The 20,832-nt window shown below is 36.8% G+C and overlaps 2 protein-coding genes across 2 annotated transcripts; one reads left to right on the top strand and one right to left on the bottom strand.

Moving 5' to 3' along the window:
- Positions 1-6,706: 6,706 nt before the first annotated feature.
- Positions 6,707-14,384, bottom strand: LOC137174890 (low affinity immunoglobulin gamma Fc region receptor II-like). Its single transcript, XM_067580413.1, has 6 exons — positions 12,252-14,384; positions 11,934-12,173; positions 11,441-11,605; positions 11,122-11,223; positions 9,541-9,630; positions 6,707-6,935 (listed from the first exon to the last, which is right to left on the bottom strand). Exons 1-6 carry the CDS (start codon positions 12,481-12,483, stop codon positions 6,859-6,861), a joined length of 906 nt encoding a protein of 301 aa, XP_067436514.1. The 5' UTR covers positions 12,484-14,384; the 3' UTR covers positions 6,707-6,858.
- A 2,023-nt stretch (positions 14,385-16,407) lies between these two features.
- Positions 16,408-20,515, top strand: LOC137174897 (programmed cell death 1 ligand 1-like). Its single transcript, XM_067580422.1, has 3 exons — positions 16,408-16,663; positions 18,821-19,150; positions 19,228-20,515. The coding sequence occupies exons 1-3, from the start codon at positions 16,600-16,602 to the stop codon at positions 19,392-19,394; spliced, it is 561 nt and encodes a 186-aa protein (XP_067436523.1). The 5' UTR covers positions 16,408-16,599; the 3' UTR covers positions 19,395-20,515.
- The last annotated feature ends 317 nt before the right edge of the window (positions 20,516-20,832 follow it).

Raw genomic sequence — 20,832 nt, 5'->3', positions numbered from 1 at the left:
TATTCAGTTATATTGGAGATAAAGCTAAAGAAAAAACTATAATGAAGTAAGTTTAATATATATATTCTTTATATTAAACATCAGAGTAAAGTTCAACACTTAAGTAAAGTGTTTAACAGCAAAACCTCATGAATTAAAGAACATTAGACACTGAAGTTGCTGTTAATAAATGTGTCTAACAAGTCTGTAAATGTTGAAGTTACATGTTAATGTACAAAATATAAAATATATATAATCAATACGCTTGAATAATCATCAATGAGGGTATAATATATAATAATAATATTATTGTTTTCTTGTATTTTCTGCTCATGTTCATGTTTTATATTATTATTGTTGTTGTTGTTGTTGTTGTTGTTGTTGTTGTGTATATATTATGTCTATCAGACACATGACGACAGAGAAACGTTCTGTAAATCTGGGAGCAGAAAAGACAAGAAAGGTTCTGAAATGAAGAATAACAGACAGCAGCAAAAAACAACAAAACAGAGAAAGGAGAGAAAATATCAACAAATGAATGAAGAAACATTTTTAAATGTTTTTTTTTTCTAATTGTCTAATTGAATTTTGTTGTTGGTGAAACTTGATTAACTGTATTATCAGTTCAAATCTGTCAGTGAAAAACAAATGTAGTTATGTCTAAATTTAAAACATACAGCTAAATTGTTGTCTTTGCCCAGATATTTTAAATCATAACCTTCAGTAGTTCATATATTGATTTTGTGTGTTAAAATAAAATAAATCTACTTTTTTCTACAAAATCAAACAGTGAGTTCTCAGAGTCAGAAGGTTCTGTCTGAAAACTTAAAAATGTAAAAGTGTGATATTATACATTATATTCAGAGGACATTAAGGGTGTTTGTTATTTCAACAAATAAAAGTGAACTGTTCTGTATATCAGTTTTGATCATGAAGATGTCAAAACTTTGAACCTCAATAACTCAAAACCAGTCGGATGCTGAGTCTGAAAGTGGTTTCAGTTCTTCTCCTTTAAAGTCAAATCAAATGTTGAAACTCTGACTTATATGACAACAAGCTGCAGTTCATTTTATTCACTTGTTTTTATTTCTGGAAACATTGTAGATGTTTTATATTAATTAAATGAGAGTTCAGATGACTGACTGTGTTTCTATCAGACTAAACTGAACTCAACACTATTCTTTCTGACTATAATCCTCATCAGCTGTGGACAGACACATCATTGATGACTATGAATGTGGTTCAGCTTCTGCTTTGTGGTTTTGGTTCAAATGATTCTTACATCCCTCCTGCAGCATCAGAGTCAGACGTCCACATCCATGGGGCTAAAGTTTCCAAACCAAGATGGTTTCACTTCTCATGGACGTGGCAACCACATATTAAAAAGTCAGAGCTCCAGTAGATTTAGAAAACAACGTAATGTGTCGAACCTGACCGATGTTGAAAGAGGATGTGAGGAATGGAGACTAGACTTACATCATCCTCAGCCTGATTCCTCCAAAGACAAACTTTTTGTCCAAAGACTTGAAGGAGTTTGGGATTTACTGGGTGAACCTGATATCTCATTATTAACTGAAACCTGGTTAAAGAAAACTATCAGTGATTCTGATGTATACGGTTTTAATCTGTACAGGATGGACAGATCTAGACGGGGAGGTTGGGAAGAGCTTCTGAACTGACTTTACATATATGTATGTATATATATATATACATATACATACATATATACATACACATATACATATATATATATACACACACACACACACACATATATATATATATATATATGTGTGTGTGTGTGTGTGTGTGTGTGTGTGTGTGTGTATGTATGTATATATATATATATATATATATATATATATATATATATATATGTGTATATATATATATGTGTGTGTGTGTGTGTGTGTGTGTACATATATATATATATTTATCCTGCTCATGATCTGTTTCAGCCTCTGTCCTCTGGGGGGCGCTAAAACAACCAAAACAACAAGCACATTTAAGAACAGCATATTTCCTGCAATATAAAGACTCTGAATTCTTCCTCTTACTCTCTAATTCCTGCTTCTCACATTGTGTTACATGCAGCTCTTCATTGCTGAGAAACACTGTGATTATTATCTATTGTGTAATATATTATGTCGGCCTGCAGGTGGCGCTGCTGAGTGTTGTTTTGAACGCGAGTCTTCACTCCTCTCATTAAAGATATCACAGAGATGTGAGGATGGAGGAGCTGTTTTCTTCCTCACTCCATCACAGGACACACAGTGTGTTACTGTGCTGAAAAAAAGTGCTGTGATATCATAATAAAGTAGAAATAAAGAATAGTTTTGAAATGTGCTGTGCTGAAAACCACATAAATAATGAGAACTGTATTGTATATTCTGTGCTGCTCAGTTATTGATCCATTCATCACTTCCTGTGTAGAGCTTCAAATGTATATTAATCACATTTTCATTCTACAGAAGACAGACGTCAGAATTATCAACAGATGCACTTAATGAGAACCCTCAAATCTCATGTTTCTTAAATGACAGATGTTTAAATTTGATGATATTGATATTGTATAAATCTCACAATAAGGAAAAACAGCAGATCAATGACTCAGTTCAGAAACTGTTTTCCAGCAGGATTCTTTTAGTGGAGACATATTTAGACGGAATCTCCAAATTAGCTATTTGTAATGATCTCAAATGTAATGTGAGTAATGATTTCAGCTAATAAGCATCAATGTCTCAAGAAACCATTGGTCCATTTGGATGGTTCACGCTTCTCTTGAAAGGTCACAACCTCCAGCAAGTATTGCCTCTGGGTAAAACTGTCAGTACTCCAACCACTAGATGGAAACATAGAGCATGTATTTGCATGTAAGCCTGACTGCAATATAGTCTGCACCACAGTTACTGTTAAAAGCAGGTGTGTGGTTCAGTTCATTGATAACAACTCTGGTTATTCTTAAAGTCTGATGCAGTTGTGTGTTGGCAACATAGAAAAACGTGAAAAAGGGAGAAAGTGATAATATAGTTGAAATACAAATGAACATCTCTAACTGCTACTGCTGTATAATTATGAAAATGTAATGATTTAGATTGTGAAACACTGCACAGTCACATGTCCTACGTACAAAACATGTTTGAAGAGAGTCGATATCATCTAAAAGAAGCTGTGTGTTCAGAGTACATTTAATAAACAGATGAATTTCTGATAAAGAGGTGAATTTATGGAACAAACAAGGGTGAATTAAAAATATGTAAAACAATCATTATGTTTAAGAAAATGATCAAAAATAATATATTGACTAAGCACAAGAATGTGGTCTAATTACATTTTATCTTTCATTTAAAGATTATTCCAGTTATTGGTTTATTTCCTTTGAATGAGTATGACGTGGTGAATATAGAAGGGTCGGCATCATAACTGTTCATTATTAGTACATTGTTAAGTGCTTGTGCTTTCTTCAATGACAAATTGAATCTAATCTAAGGAGCTTTGGCTTCAGTCGACACCTTTCCCGTCTTATTTAAGAGGATTTGTTGTTGTTGTTGTTGTTGAGTTCCAGTTTGATAACATTTACATTTTTCTTCATGTGCTGCAGGTTGAAAACATCATGATGAGTGTGTTCATCTAGTGTGACATCAAAGCACTCAAAGTAATCTACACATGTACCTGCACTCATTTACTGTACATCTACACTCACCGATCAGTTTATTAGGAACACCTGTGCAATCTACTGCAATCCAATACAACAGCTCTGCTACTAATTATACTTTACAAAGCTTATACGCTTACAGTTTTTGTCCCTAATATTTTGCCCCCCTCGTGTATGTTAATGGGGGGGACAAAATATTTTCAATATAATAAAACTTTTCAATATAATACACTCCAGTACACCAACACCCCCCACTATGACCTCAATAATAAACATAAAGTAGAATTTTCACCTTTCTGACAATTTCAACGACTGAATTAGATTTCATTAGATTACACAGGTGTTCCTAATAAAGTGCTTGCTGAGTGTTTATATCTACAGTGTCTGCAGACAAGGAAATAAATAAATATACATAATACATAAATAGACTGTTATAGTAGCTGCAGACAAAAACAAGATTGCATTCTTCTTCCCTCCTGCCTTTGATGATGTATTTCTGAGTTTCTTGGTGTGTTACAGCCACATGTATCAGTGGAATAATGTGAAATCATCAGCAGGATTGTGTATCATGTCACTCGCACTTGTTGGGACGGGCAGTAGTGCGTTTGGTTATTAGCAATAATTCATAATTATCATAGATAATTATGAATTATGAAAATAAGATATTGTTAACCTTAATCAATAATTCAGGCACCAACTGTTGGATCTGTGAGGAACACAGTTGATTATTTGCAATAATGATCAATTATCAAGGATAATTAACTAATTATGACAATTAATAGAATTATTAATTTGAATTAACAAATACGGGGCACCACCCGGAAACCGGGACCAATAACCAAACAAGGTAGTTTCATAAATGGGAGTTCACCTAGAATGTTAATATCTGAGAGATATCAACATTCAAGGGTGAACAAAGAAGGGTGAATTCGAGCTCTGACTCCCTCAATCAGCCACTTTTCACAATATTACACACAATAATGACAGAAGAACTTCTCTTTAAAGATATAACAGTGTTTATTAAACTTAGAAAAATTAACAAAGTTAACAAATGCTTCAGTCAATAAACAACTATCCTAAAATCTAATCCTACCAAACAAACACAAACAGCTATGTACAGGGTTGGTCACATGCAGGGGAATGCATGTGTGTGTTTGTGTGCGTGCGTGCGTGACAAGATGGCGACGGGGCCTGACGTGATGACGTTGCCGGTCTGCGACGCGGACGTGACTGTGAAAGGAAGTCACGTCGCGCGAGAACCGGATGGCAGAAATGTGGCGGTGTCTTGTTAGACAGAAGCAAGACGGCCTGGCGGTCGGCGTCTCGCACTCACTCACTTCTGTGAAAAACACACGTGTCTGATGGCGGATAAGGAAAGACAAAACGAAGCTTTGTCCGCCATTATCTGACCATCAGATGCGCAAAAAGATGTCGGTGTGTGTATGTGTGTGCGCGCACGCGTGTATGTGTTAGTTAGAAGAGAAAGGGAAGAAGGAGAGAGAGCGATTGTGAGACAAGCGGCTTTGTCCACAGACAGTGCGCGTACGGATGGCAGTCTGTAATGCACGTTGTCTGGTTTCTGACCGACAAAGCAACTTACTTCCTGACTCACGATGACACAAACACAGCAGTAGTCCCGAGCGGGACAAACACAAAACAGTCTAGCGTGGTGAACACAACTAAACAGGCAGCAAACTTAAAATACTGCTAAGAGTAAACAGAGAAAAATGGACGCGGCGGTCCGTCAACAGCACAACAAAACAATAGCAATAAAGCTAAGAGCTAAATGCTAAGCAACAGCAACTGATGCTGATAGAAACATACAATTAACACTGCCTCTGCCCAGACTTATGCCTCTTACTTGGTCGCTTCAGAAAGCGAGCTGGGTTTGTGTGTAATCCGTCGTTATGTCTGGCTTTGTCCTGGGCTCGGATGCAGACAGTGGCCGTTCTCGCATTGTCGGTGAAAAACACGGCAGCTGGCTCTCGGCAGTGGCGGAGAGAACAGCAGAGTTGACTCGGTGAAGAAGCGTTTCTTCCGTCTCGAGGAAATTGAGGACGCTGGTTGCAGCAGCGGTCTCTGTCGGATCCGGTAATGTGTTCGGGTGAACACGGGCGAAGTCTCGTCTCGTCCGGCAAGGAGAGTCTTCGATGAGGGGAAAACACGTGCATGGGGTACCCCCTTTAGCCAGCTGACTCACAGAGGAACAGGAGTTACCCCTAGCTCAGTGACATGGGAAAGGCGTGTGCTTCAGGGCATGTTCAGTTTTTAAAGGGGCGGTGATGTCATGGCTGCGTCATCAGGACGCTCCGCTGTGCAGGAGCGTCTCCACCAATGAGACTGTATGTTGACTGCTCCCTGCTGAGGTGTGAAAATCGCAAAGCATCCTTGGAAATGGAGTTTGCAATGGACTCCCATTGTCTAAGCAGCATTTTTGGCGCTATTCGTTTGTCTCGGGGAAAACAAAGGAATAAAGCACCTCGTGGTCAGGCCTCACAGGTTACATGTAGGCCTTCTTCGTGTGACCTCATGGTTTGAGGCCCAACACACTATACAAACACAACAGGGACCCTCCAGTGAAAACACTGCTCACTAGCACTTCTAGTGGTCAAAACCTCCACAGGGAAGCTTTTTTAAGTTATCCAGATAACCCAATAGATTCACAACAGTTTGATGTTACAAAGCGTCACATCAACAATAGAACAGATTCATTGTTTAAAGAGTTTAAGATGAACTACATGATGTGTGATGTTTAAACCAGGAGACGTTTTACAGACTGAATTTTCTTCATGTTTCACTGAGTAAAGAATCTAAACTTCACACATTCTGTGCTGCAGGTGTGTGTGTGCAGAGTTTCCAGTCACTGAAAGGTGTTTCTGCTGTTTATAGATTGCGGTTGCAGTTTTTATATGTTTGTTATCAGCGCTGCAGAGCTACAAACACACAGATAGTCAGAGGTGTGTGTGTGAGAACAAGTCAAATTTTCCATCTGACAGCTTTGTGAAACCCACAGAACCACACAAAGAAAACAACAAACAAGACCAAAGTTTATTGTTCTTGCAAACAAGTTAATGCTGCAGCAACAACAGCACGCTCCAAATATATATATTATATATTATATATATAAGTAACAGTTAATGAAGACATTAAACACAAAACAATTAAGATTATTCCTTTATATGAGATACATTATTGAAGACGTGTTGCTGTTTAAAACTTGGACGTCAGTGGTTGTACTGGTGTGAAGGTGTGGAGGTCTTCCTCAGTGAAGAGTAGACAACCTCTGGCTCTGGTGGACATGCTGAACACAAACAGATAAAACAATATGAGATACAGCTGTAGAAAAAACAACTTTTGTACAACATCTACTGATGGTAACTACAGTTGGTTGAGGTCAGGGGAAGATCTTGGTGACAGTTCACGTAAAGACAAAGTTTCACTGCAGGTCTGTGATGAGATGTGAACTCTGGGCCTGAATTCATGAAGCTTCTCAAAGCAGGAAACCTCTCCTCACTGGACAAAAACTAATACATCTTTGGTCGTAGTTTTAGGAGAAGGAGTAACTCAGGAAATCACTCCTGACAGACAATAAAATCATTAAAAGATCCTTTAGATGATCCTCATTTCATTTGTTAGTCTGCAGGATGCAGAGAACACCTGCGGTCCCCATAAACCCTGATATCCCCACAATGTCACATTTTTTTACACTGAGGAAAATGCAGCTTTGTGACAGTGATGTTTCTGTCAGAACCAACTACTTCAGCTGTAATAAATCAAACTCTGATCACTGATGTGCCTCATAAAGATAATGTGCATGACGAGGGACTAAAACTTAAACACCATCATGTCCCCCTGCTGGATGTCTGCTGTATAATGACGGAGATCTTGCCAGAAGAACAGTTTCTTGCTGACTACAGTTGGCCCATCACATCTAACATGGCGCGTTACATTAACGCAATCATTTGTATTCTTTGTATTGTTACACTTGCACATTACATATACTGTTTATACTGTGAATATTTGCACATTCCCAGTCAATATTTTTGACTATTTGACTATTATATAAAAGGCTTGGACATTTATGGGTGCTTATCACTTTAATACTCACATTATCAGGCCGTAGGAGATGACGTGTATTTACTGCGCTAGCATTTGCCATTGTGTGTGTGGGTGAAAAGAGCGAGTGCTAATGTTAAAGGTGTATCGTGTTGTGGTTAAGTTCACTCACCTGTGACGACCCATAAGTTTTTTGAGCATCCTTATTTTGCCTGTGTGGTCCAGTGGTATTCCCAGTATTGAGTCAATGACGAGAAGTAAATGTCTGTTATTCTGTTGTAATGTTTACACCTTGTAAGTTTAAATACATATTTACATGTGTCCAGCGTGACAAGCGATACTTCCGGTGTTGTTACGATGCTAATACTGTTCAGTAGGACTATGAGCTGTGTATCCACCTGACTTCTGCACAACACAACTGATGGTCCCAACCCCATTTATAAGGCAAGAAATCCCACTTATTAAACCTGACAGGGCACACCTGTGAAGTGAAAACCATTTCAGGTGACTACCTCTTGAAGCTCATCAAGAGAATGCAGAGTGTGTGCAAAGCAGTAATCAGAGCAAAAGGTGGCTACTTTGAAGAAACTAGAATATAAGGCGTATTTTCAGTTGTTTTACACTTTTTTGTTAAGTACATATTTCCACATGTGTTAATTCATAGTTTTGATGCCTTCAGTGTGAATCTACAATGTCAATAGTCATGAAAAGGAAGGAAACTCATTGAATGAGAAGGTGTGTCCAAATTTTTGGTCTGTACTGTATATATATATACTTCTTTATTCATGCTTAACCGTGATTATGACCTGTTGCGGTCAATATGACAGTGCCTAATGGTGATTTATTTGTTATTTCAGACTGATGACAATATAAGTGTTGAACTGACCGCAGCTGGATCACTCTCTGGAAGATAAAATACATACAATATACATTATTGACATTACCACAACTGATACTCATATAAGTACTGCTAGAATATCTACTACTACTACTGCAGTACTAGTCATTATACAAGTCGTATTCAGATTATTTATGCCTCTACTACAATCAATTATGATATTATTTTTGTAAAGTATTATAATAGGACAAAATAAAATTAATAAAGTATAACAGCAAACATCAGTTTATAGTTGAAAAAGAGGTTTTAGTGTCTTAGAAGTGTTAACAGAACAATTTAGGTTTGAGGTTTTTTTTCTTCTTAACACCACTGCTGTTGTGAAAGAGACCAACACAAGTGGCAAGTTCAGAAAACGGAACACGGAACTGCTAGCTTTTATTAAAACGAGTTCTTCACCACAAGATGAACATGTGTAACTGTAAAAATGTATTTATAATTGTAAATTGTAAAAAATGTTGGTGTCACATAAAACTGGAAAAGTAAAAGGATTCATCAACAAAAAGTGAGATAAAGTGTAAGGTAAAACAGTGTATAACACTGAAGTAAGTTCACTTAATGTAGTATTAATCACATTACATAAACATGTCAATGGCAGAAATGTAGTGCACAATATAGTGAATTGGGAAGGATTTAATGATTCCTGTTAACAGTCTCTCCGGCTCGTGTGTTCCAACAAATATCATTGACTGTGTTCATGGTGGTGGGAAGCCAGTGAGGGATCCTGCACTCTGTCAGCACTCTGTAACTTCTGTTTTTAAAAGTATATATAAAGTTTTCTTGCATGCTGACTTGAACCCTCAATGGCTTCCCACTCAAGAACAATGACAGTTAGAACATGTGACCAAGTGTCTACCAGGAACTGCTAAAGCCACTGATATACATATTTTTAACTACGTGTACGCATCATGACTACCTCACATTAGGAGCATTGTGCAAAGAAGAGCAGCTGTACCTCTCGTCCTGTTAGATTTGATGACTATTTGTCCATAACTGACGTCTTCTGTTGTTTTCACTGCTGAGTAAACTGCAACTGGATCACTCTCTGGAAGATAAAATACATACAATATACATTATTGACATTACCACAACTGATACTCATATAAGTATTGTTAGAATATCTACTACTACTACTGCAGTACTAGTCATTATACAAGTCGTATTCAGATTATTTATGCCTCTACTACAATCAATTATGATATTATTTTTGTAAAGTATTATAACAGGACAAAATAAAATTAATAAAGTATAACAGCAAACATCAGTTTATAGTTGAAAAAGAGGTTTTAGTGTCTTAGAAGTGTTAACAGAACAATTTAGGTTTGAGGTTTTTTTTCTTCTTAACACCACTGCTGCTGTGAAAGAGACCAACACAAGTGGCAAGTTCAGAAAACGGAACACGGAACTGCTAGCTTTTATTAAAACGAGTTCTTCACCACAAGATGAACATGTGTAACTGTAATAATGTATTTATAATTGTAAATTGTAAAAAATGTTGGTGTCACACAAAGCTGGAAAAGTAAAAGGATTCATCAACAAAAAGTGAGATAAAGTTGAAGGTAAAACACTGAAGTAAGTTCACTTAATGTAGTATTAATCACATTACATAAACATGTCAATAACAATGTTTGTGTAAAATCCATAAAAGTAAAATACTGTGTTCAGATATATGCAAAAGTGAACATTTACAAACTATGTAGGACATGTGCAGGACAAACTGTCTTCATCAGAAACAGGAAACTGGACGACCACAGATCTGTTAGCTTCTGTTACTGATTCACCACAAAGACAGTTTCACATGTGAGCACATCACACCCTGTCATCAACAAAAACAGACCAAACTACACTCTGAAACTCCACAGACAAAAGATTAAATATGTTTTGTTTAAATATGTCATGAAAAAGTATCAAATGTTAATATAAATGTAGTGTGATGTTAAAAGGTTTATGTTAATGTACAAGGTTCAATGTATGAACATGTAACATCTAAAAATAGAAATAAGAATTTGACTGAAATATAGTATAAATAAATATAAAATGTCAACTAAAACTCAAGAGCATCAAATAAGTTACATTTTAGTACTTCTGTACATGTTGACATAATTATTCCCCTAGTCCTCAACATTTTGCAATGTCCTCAAATCCAACAATATCTTTCTAAAGTCAAGTCTAACATAAACACTAAAATCAAGTCTTAAATGTTTCAAGAACTGCAAAATATCCTCACTTCCCCCCCCAAAAAGTCTTAATTATCCAGAAATCTCTTCACAATCCAAGAATTCACATATTAGTGTTTTTACTTTTTCTCAAAATGTCCTAACTTTATAAAAACGTCCCCGTACTATAATACCGTCCTCATCCCCTGAAAATATTCTGACTTTCTAAAAATGTGTACCCATTCCAGTGTCACTTTCCCAGAGTTCCCATTGACCCCATGTTTCTAAACATCCTCACTTTCCAAAAATGTCCCTATATTCACTTTTTCATAATGTTTACTCTCAAAATCCAAAGAGTCCTCACAAAGATACAAGTTTACCTCTACTCCGTCTGATTGGCTGTGGCTGGTGATGCAATATTTTGATGTCACTGTATGTGATGTCATCTGTGATGTCATCTTCTCCAACTTCTAAATTAGCAGCTGGAAGGAACCAAAATGATCAGAATATAATTTACAATATAATATTCTTAATGGACATTTAATTTAAGAAAACTGAACATGCAAATCAACAGAAATGATAAATTAATAAATTATAAAATGTCGTCATGAACTGTAGTTAATGGGTGTAAAACACGATTTCAAAAAGTTCTAAACAATTCTAAGTAAAAAAAAAAAATCTGAAAAGTTAAATATTTACTATGAAATCCAGAAGTCTGTGTCTGATCTTTAGGTTTCCTCTGAACACATCGTCTCACCAGTAACACCAGTATCACCAGTAGAAACAGTAACGTTAGTACAACCAGACCACAGACAGATGGAACAGACAATGAAATGAGATGAGGAGAGGTGGAGGTGGGTTTCTCTAAAATGAAACAAAAATAATTATTAAAAGTATAAATTTATAAAACAGATAACACATTCACTAATTTCACTGTTCAGAAAGTAATACGATTACCGAGATTGGTGCAGTTTATTAGACATTAAGCTTTGTTTAGGTAAAATGATCACATTCTAAATTTTGGGTTGAAAGTTGACAAATTTCACAACAACTAACTAAATTAGTGTTAGTAGAGTTAGAAATGTTTTCTCTCACTATGAATGATCACTGTTGTCCCTTTCAGTGCAGAAACCTGCAAACATCAATAAATGAAACACAATGAGGTCTTAAGATTTGTCTTTAACTTCCTCACCTGTGACAGTGATCCAGCTGGGTGGAGACTCTCCATGACTGCTGATGTTACACTTGTAGAGGCCTTCATCAGACTTGGAAACATGGTGGATGGTCATGTGACCTGCAGGCTCAGTCCTGATGAGGGAGCCATCTTTATAGAAATCAGCTGGGAGGTTGGTGGTCTTTGTTTTACAGTGCAGAGTGACATCATCTCCCTCCATCACAGGGAGGACAGGACTCTGCAGGATCACTGATCCACCTCAACACAGAGACAAACTACAGCATTTCATCATTTACACTCAGCTTCATCAACACTAACTCCACAGTCTGATCTTACCAGTGACAGTGATGTTGATGCTGTTACTGGTTGCTCCTTCTCTGGACTCACACCAGTAAACTCCACTGTCCAGTGTGATGATGCCACTGATGTTACAGGAGGAACCAGCTGATCTTCCCCATTTAATTCCACACTCAGCTCTGGTTTGTTTGGTTGTGTTCCTCCTCAGCGTCCTTCCAGCAGAGCTGTCGTCCTCCTCACAGCTCAGAGAGACAAACTGTCCTTTAAACATCTGAGAGCTGCTGGGACTCACAGTCAGAGAGGCTGCAGAAATTCATTGTATATTGAGGAAAACATAATGGTCTATTGAGTATCACACAGTAACACTCAATGGTCAACAACAGTAGTCCTAGTCGTACAGTTATAGTGTTAGTTTTCATCTAAAAATGTGTCTCAGTGCTGCAGCCAGTGAGTGAAGCATGACCAGAAGATGTTCATTTCACCACTTTTACATTTAACCACTTCATGTGTCATCGGGTAAATCAGATAGTTGTTAAATATCAATCAGTAAAGATAAAAATTCCTCAAAGAAGCATTTTAGATGGAGGGAAAATTTGACACATTCTAGCCAGATGTTGAAAAAAAGGATGTTCTCTCTGAGATGCATACATGATCTTTACCCGACAGAAGAAAGCATCTCTAATGATTTCCACACATTCAATCAGGGAAGGTCCATAGGCTAACAGGACTTAAGCCACAAATGTTTTCAGCAAAGCTGTGGATCTGTTACTGTCCATTACATGTGGCATTTGTGATACCAAATCACTGCTGCAGAGGAACCAATGTGTTTTGAACAGATTGATTCTTGGCTCAGTCCCAATCATCTGTTTAAGGAACCCAGCCAGGAGAGTTCACAGTTTCTAGCTTTTATCTCCTGACAGCCTTTCTGATAAAATGAACCACATAAACACAACCCAGGACAGAGCTAAGCTGACCTACACTGTAAAAACTAAGAGCTCACTTTACCATAACGTAAGTTATATTTGGCAGCTCATCATGTGCCTACGTTCTTGTGTGGACTGATTATAAAACGTAAATTGAATGAATGACGCAGCCTTGTCCCTGGTGATGAAGATGATGGTGATGATGATGATGATGGTACTGAGGTGTTGAAGAAAGTTTTCCTGCACAGTCTGAACCAACTGACTGCCTGACTCGCCCCTCCCCCGCAGGTGTTAATACATTATGTTACATTAATACATTATGTTACAGTGTGTTCATTCATTAGCTCCAGTTTCAGACTCAGAGAGGCTGGAATATTTATTTAAAACTATTTGATACTGTCCGATATAATATTTTGCAGTTATTTGTAGTTGCTTTTATTATGCTGATTTGTTAAAATATTATTATTATTATTATTATTATTATTATTATTATTATTATTATTATTATTATTATTGTCCCATTAGGTGCACAATCATAAATAAATGAAATTAAATCAAAATGGTAATTAAATCAGATTGATGTATGAGTAACTTATATAATGTTTAAAGATCTCCAGACATGATTTAAGACATACAAAAATAATACATTTTTGTCTAATTGGGTTTTTCCGAACAATTAACTACTTAAAAATTCGTAAAATGCATGCAGTCACACAGAAGGTGTAACATGTTGTTGTAGTGTTTATCTGATCCCTGATCAGTTCAACCACTGATCTGTATGTTAGAGAGCAGTAATGTGAGTGAGGGAAAGGTGTGAGAGAGTCTGTGAAGTTGCTGGTTTTAATGTATGCATATGCATGCATTATTAGCTAGCTAGCTAACCTGCTATGGTTGTAACTGAACAACTAAACTGTAAAAGGTTTCGTTCTCTTTTAGCCGTTACCAGACAGCTCCAGTAGAGCCGATATGTATGTAACCCTGAAAAACAAGTCTTATATCTCCTCCGGGTTTCATCATGATACATGAATAACAAGTTTAACACATAATGTCAGCTGTGGGCACATTATGACTCAATTAAGCGTTTAAACCACATGTTTTGTGTTATTATTTATTTGCCTTTTCGGTTTCAGTATTTTTGATATATCTCATATTTTTTTAATTAGTAAAGTGGCTTTCAGTTAGTCATCAGGCTACATTTACAGTACGTGTGCACATTAAAGCCTCTCCTGTAAATACTGTAAGAAAAACAGTCTGGCCACATAAACAGAGAACATCCTGTAATAATCCTGCTGAGTCTCAGTCTCACTCATTCATTATTTCTGTCTTTCCACTTTGCTGTTTCTCTCAAACGTTAAGCTAACATAAATAAAACTCAAAACTTCCTGCTGATTTTTCACATTAAAAGTCTTACAGCCTTCCCTTTATTGGGAGGCTTTTAAAATGAAAAATGTAGAGGAAGTGTTGAGTTGAGTTTCATGAACAGTAGATTACGATTGACCAAGAAAAATGGCACAGAGGAATGGCTGCATTAATAAATTATTAAAAAGAATATTTCTTGAGTTAAAAAGAGGAAGGAAGAGCAGAAGAGTGAATATAACATGACTGATGTTGTACTGAAGGAATTATTACTGTGCAAACTGCCATTACTCAATGTGTCATTTTAATGGTTTTATTGTTTTGTTGTTGTTTTTTTCAACCTGATCTTTATTCACAACGATCATGATTTGTTTGTGCCGTTTATACCTGCTCTATTATTTGATTATCAGCTTTTATATGAGGGTGTTTGAAGGTGTTTTTTGTTTCATAGGTGACAGAAGTAATAGATAGTAGAAAACTATTGTGTCATCAGACAGTGAAGTGAACACTTTGAGTCACTTCCATTTATGGCGCCTCATGAGTGCAAAGCTGTTGTGGATGACGGCAGCAGCACCAGTGGTGGTTCCCTTGGGCCTGATGAGAGCTTGTCCCCTACATGGCTGTTTCAACTCCTTTAACCTCCATCCAAAGAAGGAAAGAAAGAACATGGCCCCTCGTGACACGGTCCTGCTCCCCTGGAGGAGCAGGGACTTCCCTGTCAGAGGAACTCCACTGGGGAACCTTCTCGGCTGTGTGGGCTTCTCCTGTGTGATTTCAACAGAAACCGACACGCCCCCACCTGCTGTCAATCAACAGACACAGACACGCCCCCACCTGCTGTCAATCAACAGACACTGTCATACACACACCCCCCAGCTGGAAAAAAAATTAAAATGGACTAATAGTAATACTCACAAGATATAAATCAGCATAAAGTTGAAACAATATGTATTTTCCTTTTCATTGCCTCTTTAAATACTCTCAACACTATAATATGCATCTTGTTTATTTTGAATCCAAGTTATACTGGGTTATTTGTATTATTATTTGTTGTTAAAAGGCCTCTAATTTGATTATTTAAGGATGTCTAATTTGTAGTTTTATGAATAGACTCTTTGATGTGTCAGACTGATGTCCTACAGCAACATCTAGTGGCCACAAGTCATCAGAGCTTCTTCATGACTGATTTAATTAAATTACACAAAGTACAATAGTGAATATATTACTAAATGTCACTATTTTACATATACACACACTACACTTACAGCCATGAACAAGTAAAAACTCATCCTGTCCTAAAAAAGTGGTTGTGATGTCTCTAGTCTAGTCTAGTCTAGTCTCTAGAAAAGTAAACTCCAGGAACACACTTCATTTATTTCAGAAAGACTGATGACAGACATGCTGACTGAGCGGCTGCAGAGTTACAAGGTAGGTCGCTGCCCCCTCCGTCCAAAGCTGCGTCCAACTTGTTTGATAACAGGATAAACAAATATACAGCGCATTATTTTGTTTTTCCGTTTTTCACTCTAATGTAATGGACACAGTGTTTTGGTAAATGGATGCACTTATATAACACTTTTATCCAAAGCTCTTAACAGTGTTTTTCCTGCTGCTCAGTCACACATTCACACACACATGATACCTCACAGCAGGACAAGCTACCAGTTTGGGGTTCAGTATCTCGACTCTTACCCTCTTCATCATGTGGACAGGAGGAGTCGAGGATCAATGTTGTTGTCAGTGTTCAGTAACTTAACCCTCATTCAGTCAACACTGTAATCATACAACTGTCTTGAGTTGTTTTATGACATAAACATGGAAATGTTTCTGATCTTTACTATCAGTCCTCTGGTCACAGCGCGTAGCAGAGGAGACGTGACGTCATGACGCTTTCTCACCATACAGTTCATGCGCACAAAGATAACAGAAGTAAGTCAAGGAAGTCAGGGGGCAACTGTAACTACTGGTAGTAACATGACAAAATAATCAGAAATCAAGGTCCATTTACCAACTTCTAACTGTCGAATATTCTTCAAGCGTAACTGGTCTGGACTTCATCAATTCTGGAAACTAACAGCCAACAAATACTATAGAAGAAGAAGAAAGAAATGCCTACGTTGACTTTCTCTTTGTGTCTCCTCGCTTGTTTCCTGTCCTTTACTGTCTCTGCAGGTAAGTTGTGTGTGATTCACTACTAACTGAAAACTCTGTAAGTGGTTCAGTTACTGTTACAGGTTCAGGTTGTGAGAAGCTGAAGGTTAAAGTTACTGTGCTGGAAAAACAACTTTTATTCTGTTCGCTGGCAGGTTTCAGACTCTGTTTCCTCCCTCATTCAGAGGCTAATGGCGGCTGATGGCGGCATAGACACGCTGTTCCATTTCCTCATTGGTGTCATAGTGAATATAATGAGTCATTATGGAGGTTTATGTCGGGAGATGAAGATCATAACAATATTAGATTTAATATTATTCACATATTTCCTCGCAGACAAACATTAGGCTGCTGCTGTCTTCAGGTTATTGTTGCTCTTCTTTTGGTTTGATGGTATTTGGCATCGTCACTGAAGTGAGGACCAGTTATCATCCCTTAAATAACCTTATTGATTATTTATATCAGATCAGTTTGTTACCATAGTTACTAGTTTCTGAGTTGTGTTCAGTCCAATATCACAAATCACAGATCAGTCTCAGAGGGTTTTACAGTCAGTACAGTAATACAACATCCTCTGTTATCTGATCTTCCATTCAAATGAGGAAAAATTCCAACAGAGGAGGATCCCTCTGCAGGACAGACAGGAAACACATTACAGAATACAGCATTGAACAGGATCACATGACTTCCTTTAGTTATTGGTTATGATTCTGTTCCGTGTCATGAAAGCAGCAGGAAATATGACGTATTGTTCAACAACTGTGTGAAAAATGAAAGCAAAGAACCTGCAAAACTGAACCAACAAGCAGAGATACTCAATCATTCAAAATACGCAATAAACAAGTTAATTATGATTAAATATATAGCTCAGTTACTTTTTACCTTCAAGTCCTGCATCATATATTCAGACAGTAAACTTATTTTACATTAACGTCACTGTAACATTTCATGTTTTACATTCTTACTACATTATATTATATTTCTCATTCATGACTTTATCCATCAGTATAATATTAGAGGGGCTGTCAGTATGTTGTTCATTCCTGATACCAATATCTGGACTTTGGGTATCGGCCGATACCGATCACTGACCTGATACCAGTGTTTAATCAATAAGCTGTATGCATCACTGTGTGGAAGAGACTGGAATCATTCTTTATGTTTAAGGCAACATCTGACTTGACTTAAACATAACTTTCCTAACTTTGTAAAACAAAATGTAACAAATAAATACATAGATATAAATTAACTGAATTGTTATTTATTAAAATAATGGTATCTGATACCAGATTGGTCTATTGTCAACAATACCTGATCCAGTTATTTGAGTCAGTATGGGACCGATATCTGATATCTGATATCAGTGTCGGTGCATCTCTGGTTCTATCAAGGCTCTGATGAAGATTTGTTTCTGTCAGTTAACTGTTAAAGCTCAGAATAAATATCAGTTGAGTATCTTTAACAGTGTGAGCAGCTGTGCAGGTGACATCATGAACACAGATAATTACATCCACTGTTATTGTGTTACTGCTAAATATGTATAAAAATAGGTGTTGTCGGTGATGTCACACAGCGGTTGTCATGGTGATCATGCTGAAAAATGAAAATGCTCTTTTGGAATGAGAAGGCTGTCTAAATTCTATTTTAAACAATATTTATGTCATAAAATATAAACAGTAATGATTTTTCAATTTATTGTTGATAGTAACTTAATTAAAAATATAAGTATATACATGTACATACTGTATATATTAATAGCAGTGGTTGTTCATGTTTTATATTAAACTCTAGCCGTTGTGTTACAAATTGCTCCCAACCCCATCTCTCCATCATATCATTGATAGATATCAGTTATTGATCAGTTTTAGATGGTACTTGTGTCTCAGATTCTTGGAGCAGCTTTTCCTCCTTTAAGCCACTTTGTTAAACTCGACTGTTTTAGAGAGCAGCAGATATTTGGAAACCTCTCCCTGTGCTGCATCCAGCATTTTAAATCATTTCAATTATTATTATTACATCATTATTATATGAAAGTTATCCTATTAAGTAAAGTTTTTCTTAACACACACACACACACACACACATATATATATATAAATACACAAGACAGAGAGTTGTATTACTAACTTTTATTTCCTGCTTTTCTGTGAATTTTCTGTTTTTGTTGAAATCTTTCAGAGATAACAGTAAAGCCTGGAGATGATGTCACTCTTCAGTGTCAGAGTCCCAGAGGTGAAGCCATCACACTGTTAATGTGGAGCAGACCTGACCTGAAGACAGATGATTACGTCTTCTTCTTCAGAGAGAACCGACTATATGAAAAATACCAGCATCCATCTTTTCGTGGTCGAGTGCAGCTGAGAGATCGAGAGATGAAGGACGGAAACGTTTCTGTGATTCTGATGAACGTCATCATCAACGACACTGGAACATACGAGTGTCGTGTTTCAAATGGCAGCAAAGGATTTGAGCTCATCAACACCATCTACCTGAAAGTTACTGACTCAGGTGAGTTTGTAGAGTTTGTAGAGGTGAAACATCATCTACCTGACAGCTGATACCTCACACCTGTTTCTGCTCTGCAGGTCAGACTGAAGGACACAAGGATGAAGGAAAGAAGGAGGAACGAAATCATGGACTAACAGTTGGTCTGTCTGTTGTTGCTGTGCTTGTTGTTGCTGTTATTGTTGGTTTTGTGATTTATAAACAACATAGACAACATCCTGGAGCACCTGTCCCCCAGCAGGGCTGAAAGGTCTCAGATCTCTGAACTCTTGAATCTTTGTGTCCTGAAGCTTTTACAGCAGCAACATGTTCTGAACTGAAAGATCAGTTCTTTCATTATGTAGGAAATGTTCAGGTGCAGATGTAGGTATTTGTAGTGTTGTTTATGGGATGTTTGAAGTAAGTGAAGTTCATTGAGAACTCTAAAGCAGGACTGTAAACTAAAGTTATTAAAATTCACAGTTCAGAGATAATAGAGCTGATGCAAGCTGAGTTAACACCACAATGATATGAATAACATGCTGACAACTATTTAAAATATGTTTTGCACAGTTTTGCACAACACATTTATTCACAGTTAACCCCTGTGAATAAATGTGTTGCATCAGTTTGTACCCAGAGCTTCATTCTGAACTTGTAACATATAATATATTTACTGCACTACAAGGAAACAGCTCATATAAATGTGTAGACTATCCTGAACATAATCAATGATTGAATATAGACATGTTTAAATAACCACTGCTTCCCAGAGACTGTGATTGGTGGAAATGGAAAACCTAATGTACATGGAGTAGAAGACTGAATAGACTGGTAGCTGCATGTTAGAGCTGTTGTAGGTTGTAACATCATCTTTAGATGTTGTGGATGGTCAGTATGGAACCTGTAGTTTAATGCTGTGTTATGAAATGTAAAAACAACAACCTGGTCTGACTACAAACATTACAATTGATGCTAACATGAGTTTATAAACTCAGATATGATTTCTCTGTGCATAGATTGAAGCAATGTGGTGATTTGAACATCTGTATTTACACATTTTGATCAGCTGTCATTCATTAAGGTTCACTATGTGATGGTCACCCCGGTCAAAATGTTCTATTCTGTTTTACAAGCTTCAGCATTAGAAAACATAACTGTATCAGAAGCTGTGATTGTAATTAATAATGACGTCCATTTAATTTCAAAATAAAATAAAAGTAAAATAACACTTTTCACATTAAATTGATGATTATTTGTCTTGTATCAGATGTTTGAGTTTCTCACTCTGTCAGATTCTTGTATTTGTATCTCAGGTTTATTTCTTTTCTCCTGTATGTGTATTTGTTGACATTTAATTTTTCATTATTAAATATCTATACTTTTTAACATGTTTCCTGTTTTGATAAAGACTTTGTTCATAATGCAGATGAGCTGGATTCATGTTATATATTCATTTATGTTTATAACCAGACTTCCTGTTTAGTTGTTTACCTGAAGCTGAGCTGTTGAACCTGATGATACTCGTCAGCTGTGCAGGTTTAATAAAACACACAGTGCAGAGTTCATCTAGCGCCACCATCTGGTAATGTGTTCTTATCTGATCAACTCTGCTGAAAGGACACTTTTTATCTTTCTGTGTGTGTGTGTGTGTGTGTGTGTGTAACGGTTCAGAGGACTCAGCAGCCATGAATGCAGCACATGAA

Source organism: Thunnus thynnus, chromosome 22 (genome assembly GCF_963924715.1).
Source record: "Thunnus thynnus chromosome 22, fThuThy2.1, whole genome shotgun sequence".
In the NCBI taxonomy this organism is placed as follows: Eukaryota; Metazoa; Chordata; class Actinopteri; order Scombriformes; family Scombridae; genus Thunnus; species Thunnus thynnus.
The sequence above is the reverse complement of the archived record's forward strand: the minus strand, read 5'-3'. Positions and strand labels throughout refer to the sequence as shown.